General features: G+C 49.8%; 1 protein-coding gene across 1 annotated transcript; it reads right to left on the bottom strand.

The window, feature by feature from the left end:
- Positions 1-420: 420 nt before the first annotated feature.
- Positions 421-3,998, bottom strand: LOC146201455 (uncharacterized). Its single transcript, XM_084592531.1, has 3 exons — positions 2,544-3,998; positions 1,350-1,529; positions 421-573 (listed from the first exon to the last, which is right to left on the bottom strand). The coding sequence occupies exons 1-3, from the start codon at positions 3,879-3,881 to the stop codon at positions 421-423; spliced, it is 1,671 nt and encodes a 556-aa protein (XP_084448657.1). The 5' UTR covers positions 3,882-3,998.
- Between the last annotated feature and the right edge of the window lie 2,813 nt (positions 3,999-6,811).

The following is a 6,811-nucleotide window of genomic DNA, read 5'->3' as shown; positions in this document are numbered from 1 at the left end:
GGGATAGAAATGAAATACCGAACCTAGGAAATCTGCACAAAGTTTCGATCATAAGCAAGCCTCTGTGGCGGCCCTCGTTCTCGGGTAGATCTTCTGCATACAGATTGTTGGTGCTGTTGTACTGTTGCAGGATAGTTGACGGAGGCAGGAATGCTGGCAGTTGTGGCCGTTGACCCTGTGGAATTCCGGCTGCTGGATTCTGAAGAGGTGTGATCTGCTACTTGGCAGGGGTTGTTGTCGGGCTGATAGCAGCCTTTCTGTCGAAACGCCTCCCTTGTAGGCAGCAGATGCCGGCGATTGCGGCGCAAGATTGTGCCGTCTTCGGTGATTATGTTATAGGACCTGGGATATCCGGAAACTTGAATGACTTGACCTTTCGTCGCCCATGCCCCCTTTTTGATGCGGACCGTGTCTCCAGGGTTAAGCGGTGCTAGTTGTCGGTTTGAATTTTCGGTCTGATGACGCTTCTGCACGTTGTAGATTGGAGATGGCCGGACGTCGGGTAACGTTGTCCGAAGTCTTCTTCCCTGAAGCACCTCGCCTGGTGATGGCCCGTATTCCATTGGCGTTGATCTGTAAGCAAGAAGACCGAGCCAAAAATCTTGATTCATTTCAATGGTTTTCTTTAAAATCCTCTTCACTACTTGAACGCCCTTTTCCGCCAGACCGTTGGATTGGGGGTACCTAGGGCTTGAAGTGATGTGGTTGAAGTCGTACGTTCGAGCAAAAGCGGCAAAAGCATGGCCAGAAAATTGGGGTCCATTGTCTGAACAAACTTCCACTGGTATGCCGTATCTGGCGAAAATCGCGCTTGTTGCTTCAATGACAGTCTTCGCGGAAGTATCTTTCAGCAGCTCTATTTCAGGAAAGTTTGATAGTGCGTCGTAGATGCATAGGTATGACCGTCCGCCATGCTCAAAAATATCTATGCCTACACGATGCCATGGTTGATTAGGTACCGGGCGCAACATTAACGGCTCCGGTGGCTGTCTGTAGGCGTGTGTCCTGCACGCAGAACATGTCTGTATAAATGCTTCTATATCGGAGTTTATTCCTGGCCAGAAGGCCAGATGCCGTGCCCTTGATTTGCATTTATTAATGCCCAGATGGCCTTGATGAATTCGTTCCAAGGTTTCTTTTCTCATGGAAGTTGGAATGACAACTTCGCACCCCTTTAAGAGTATGCCTTTCACATGAGAAATTTCTCCCTCAAACGGCTTCCACTGTCCTTTAAGTGGTTTTCCGGCCGCCAGGTCGTCACACACTTGCTTTAGGTCTTCATCACGACTAGTTTCCTTTGCCAACCTTCCCCAAGTGCTCTCGGTAACACGTGAAGAGATCACACTCACTGCGTGAACTTCAGTCTCGTCGTTAATGACGTCGTTTTCCGCGATGGTCTCGGTTGTTGCCCGGGACAGCATGTCGGCGAGGAGTAGCTTCTTTCCTGGAGTAAACTGCATTTTGACGTCGTAGCGAAGAAGGCGCAGAAAAAACCGCTGCAACCGTGGGGGCATGTCTCCAATGGCTTTCTGCGAGATAGCGAGCAAGGGATGGTGATCAGTCTCAAGGATAATCGATCGACCGTAAACAAAATGATTGAATTTCTCGCAGCCGTACACAACCGCCAACGCCTCCTTTTCAATTTGCGAGTACCGCTGTTCGCACTCTGTCAGTGCTCGAGAAGCGTACGCTACAGGCTTCCATGTGTCGTTGTGACACTGCAATAGCGCGGCCCCGATTCCGTTTCGCGATGCATCACAAGACACCTTTGTTGGTTTTGTTGGATCGAAAATGGTCAGCAAGGGCGGAGTACTTAGACTGTCGCACAGCTGCCTCCACTCTTTAGCGTGATTGGGCGTCCAGGCAAACGCAGCACTTTTCTTGATAATGTTTCTGAGAAGGGTGGTCCTCTGGGCTAACGACGACATGAACTTACTGAAATAGTTCACGACGCCCAGCATTCTCTGTACCGCGAGCTTATCAGCCGGTGGTGGCATTTGTGTCATGCCTTTTATCAGTGATGGGCTTGGCTGTATCCCGTCCTTGTCAATTACGTCACCCAGAAACTCTATTTTGTCGACACCAATGGAGCACTTGTCCGGGTTAAATGTCAATCCAGCGCCTTCTGCTGCTCGCAGTACCGACTGCAGGCGCATGTCATGCTCCTCTCTAGACGACCCCCAAACTAGCACGTCATCGACATATACTCTGACGCCGGGAAGGCCCTCAACAATTTCATTCAGGGTTTTCTGGAATACCTCTGACGCTGATGATATACCAAACGGTAAGCGCAGAAATCTGTAGCGCCCGAATGGCGTTGCAAAGGTGCAAATCCGGGAGGTGTCGTCGTCCAACGGAATTTGATGGAATCCGGAGTTTGCGTCAAGGCGCGAGAAAACTTTAGCACCTGCTAACTCTGCCTCAATGTCCTCGCGTCGCGGCATTGTGTAATGTTCCCTCTTGATACACTGGTTAATTCGCCTGGGGTCGATACATACTCTAATCTTCCCGTCTTTTTTTCGCACAATGACCAATGGGCTTACCCAGTCTGTGGGCTCTGTGATCTTGGCAATAATGCCGGCGCGCTCCATGCGCGCTAGTTCTTCTCGAAGGGGCTCCTGGAGGGCCAGCGGTACTCGCCGGGCTGTTTGGACTACTGGCGTAGCATCGTCACGCAGAACCATCCGATAGACCCTTTCCACGCACCCGGTTCCTGTGAACAAGTGGCGAAACGTCTTTGTAATCTCCTCGGAGCTATTTTGTGAAACTGTATGTACGCGTGACACGAGTCCCAGCGTCTCGCTGGCATGTAGGCCCAAAATGGCCTGACGCCCCTTGGACACCACGAAGAAATCGAGGACAGCACAGCGGTCACCCAGTGCTACTTCTGTACGAATGACACCCTCATGCTTGATCACACCGCCGCCGTAGGAGCGCAACACCGTGCTGCTGGGTTTCAGGGGCGGCTTGGGGCGAATTTTACGGTAGCATCCCAAGGGTAGTAGATTTGCTTGCGCTCCTGTATCTACCTTGAATTCGAACGGCATGTTCTTGATTTGGGCACGCACTGTCCAGTCGTGTTGGCTTGCTACGCTGCGCGATACATCCAGAATGTCGAAGTTATCTTCTGCGCCGTGAAGTTCGCCAACCTCGGCAGCCTTTCTGCAGCAGATAGCAAAATGATTAGGTCGTTGGCACTTCCGGCATGTTTTTCCGAATGCCGGACAGCTTCGTGGCGCGTGCATACGTCCGCAGTTACGACAAGTGTTACGTCTGGGCAACACTCTTTGTCTACACAGGTGTTCCTTGTGCATCGCATCAATGTGGCTTTCCTCCCGTGTCCATACTTTCTTTTGCTCAGCTGCCACTTCAGCTGCTTTAGCAGTCTGCTCAGCCTTCTGTAGCGTCAGTGTGGTGTCACGCAGCAAACATTCCCGAACTTTCTCGTCATTTGTACCAAAAACAATTTGGTCCCTGATCATTGCCTCCATCTGAGAGCCGAAGTTGCATGCTCGTGCCTGGGTTTTTAAGTCTCGTAGAAAAGGTTCAAATGACTCACCAGGGGCCTGGACTCGCGTGCGGAAGACGTAGCGCTCATGCACTTCGTTCTGCTGAGCCGCACAGTACGCATCAAACTTCCTAATGACCGTAGCGTAGTCACTCTTGCTCTCGCCCTCGCCGAAGCTGAACGTGTTGAAGATCTCGATGGCTTCCTCGCCTGCCACACTCAATAGAAGTGCCGCCTTGCACGACTCTGATCGAGGCTTGTCGGTTGATTCTGATGCGGCGAGGAAAAATTCGAACCTTTGCTTGAATGCTTGCCAGTTCTTGGCAATTTCCCCGGCCGAGCTCAGCGGTGTTGGTGGCTTCAGGAAATCCATTGGGCCGACCTTGCAGTGGTATCTTTGGTTCACCCAGACCGGACGTCGACGCTCATCCCACTTCTGACACCATGTATCGTTGTGTTCCGCGGACGAAGCATGACCAGAGGCACCGAGCAAGGGGAGCAGAAGGAATGCCCGTTTATTGATCAGCCGGCTACTTATACACTGAGGTGGAGAGGGAGTGTTCCCTCGCCAGCATGCCTCGATCGCGATACAGATATCGGCCGCGTCACACACGCTGCTGATGCGAGGGCCCCGCCGTGCTATATACGATACAGGTGCTATCCGACACAATGGTGGAGATTTGGCCGGGCCACCCAGCGCAGAATCCCCGAAAAGCTCAATCGACCATCAGGTTCGCTGTCAAGGCTGGGGAGGCAGCTTCCACCCGCAGTGGGACACCAATTTTCTCTGTGCCGACGGTCAGACTGAAGCTCTTGTAGGTTTGCTGTCGCATTTTTGTTACATGTACACAGCTAATAGCGAACAGACGCTGGCACACGCACACACATCAGCATACACAACATGCAGCACGCCCGCCAGCCGCACCGAACTCCGATGTCTGCCACCGAAAAGGAACGAGATACCAAGTGCTTAGGCGCACGGAGTTGAAAGGGGGAGGGGAAAGAAGCAAGCACACACAAAACGGAGAGCGCGAGGCCTACGCGGTATAGAGCGTGGCAGCGAGGAGGAGAGATGAAATGCGAGCCAGCGACGCACGGGCCGCCGCTGTCTGAGAGGGAAGAGGGGAACGCGGGAGAGGAAGAGTCACTGTCTAGCCACTGCGGCCCTCGACGAAGCAACCGCCAGCTGTCGCTGAGGGTGAGTCACCGTCTGGCAGCGCGGAGGGGGCCGTATACTGAACTGCCATCATTTTCTTGATATTTTGAATCGCTCAACTTAACCGACCATGCTTTTGTGCACCGGACTGCGGCCGCATTTTAAATGAAAATGCGAGTTAGTAGGCGGAAAGAGGAGCATGTAGCTATAACCCAGCGCCCTCCTGGATTAAGGTACACATGGTGTAATAATTATAGTGCAGCGAAATCTGCAGAATGTTTGAAATATGAGTCGTAGCTATTTTCTAAATTGGATACGATTAACACGCAGGCCATGCTGAGTGTAGAAAAATTGAAGCTCGACCACATGATGCCAATATTGGATATTTGCAGAAGGTAGACGAAGGCCATATATTGCTAATATACAATAACTATGGCATCTACATAATTAAGGCCCCGATGAGGTTATATAAAGTCCGGTTGATGCCAGGCATATATGGCCCTGGTCTGTCTTTATAAGGTCATGACGATGCCATATATGCGCTTTATCAGGCCACATAAGGTCGCGAGGATGCCATATATGCCCCTGATCAAGCCATATAAGGTCCCGTTAGCCGTTTAGATATGGATTATATGTTGCATGATATGGCCAAATCTGAGCCATATAAGTGCAACATTTTGCACATATATGACCTTATCTGGCCCAGATAAGGACTTATTTGCTGCCTTATATATTTGTATCTGGCAGCATATGTTCCATATCTGAAGCAGATATGGGATTTCCGTAAGGGGAAGTACGGGAAGCTCAGAGTAAAATATTATATGAGGAACGCCTGAGGAAATTGGACAGTAACAGATGGGCAGCTAAGGTATTTAAATACCTGTACCTAAAAAGCGTTGACTCACAATGGAGGAAAAGAACTAGGAATCTAACTAGTAAGTATGTTAGTAACAAGGACGGAGAAATAAAGAGCATTAAGCAACAGGTGAAAAACACAGAAGGTAAAAATTGGATAAATTCGATGGAAAAAAAAACTGTGGAATTATACCGAAAGTGGAAAATGCAGATCAGGAAGGAAGATTTCTTTGATAACTCAAGAGGCAGTGCCCTACTTTTTGAAGCTAGATCAGGGTGCCTTAGAACACGCAGCTACAAAAAGAAGTTTAACAATGGAGATGACGCATGTGCTGTATGTAGAAACTCCAGTGAAACAATTGACCATATTATACTCGAATGCAATGGTATCCATCCGGAAGTTGATGCAGGTGCAATCACTGTTCCTGAAGCTCTGGGGTTTAGAGATAACAGTGGCCGGGTGAATAAACCGGCGGTGGAAACTAGCAAAAAATGGCTGGAAGATTGGTGGCTTAAAAGCAGAGAAGTGACATAATCTTAGTAATGTAGGAGCAAAATTTAATAAATAGAATGATGGTTTAGTTAACCATTCTAAATAAATAATTAAGATATATGGAGAAAAATGAGCATGATAGCTACTGCTACCACCCCGTTTCAAAGGGGACGCTCCTATATTCCATCCATCCATCCTTCCCGGTACACAACAATGGTGAGTGTCCTCACTCACAATCTCAGAGTCAGTTAACTTATACAAAGTTATAACAGAAGAAAACACAGAATTTGCAATACTGTATGCTGCACATGCGACGATCTTCCTTTGATGATGCACTGTCCAACGTTACTGCGAAACACTGTTCCAGTAGTCACTATAGGGAGAAGGCGGTAGTAGTCCGTCTCCTTAGCTCACCTCCATGGCTCATAGTCTGCTTTCCACAAAAGTCAGTTTCCAGCTGTCTGGAAACACACTGCACTCGTACAGTCTAGTTCACCTTAGCACACGCGTACCCACACACTCTCTTGTGGAAGTACTTGTTAGTACACACGCACTGCGCACATGCGTTAAGTCCCGTAACGTGTTGTCCTCAGGTAGGCTCCCTCAGTGTGGCAGGCACAGACACACACACACACACGCGCGCGCGCGCGCGCACTTCTTGCCTAATAGTACACAAAGCCTAATAGTACACAATAGTAATGGACATGGGCAGGACATGTAGGGCGAAGAGAGGATAACCGATGGTCGCTGAGGGTAACAAACTGGATTCCAAGGGAAGGAAAGCGTAGCAGGGGGCGGC

The sequence above is a fragment of the Amblyomma maculatum genome, chromosome 2, assembly GCF_055883805.1.
Source record: "Amblyomma maculatum isolate TAMU_Amacu chromosome 2, ASM5588380v1, whole genome shotgun sequence".
In the NCBI taxonomy this organism is placed as follows: Eukaryota; Metazoa; Arthropoda; class Arachnida; order Ixodida; family Ixodidae; genus Amblyomma; species Amblyomma maculatum.
This window is presented reverse-complemented; position numbering and strand designations above follow the sequence as displayed.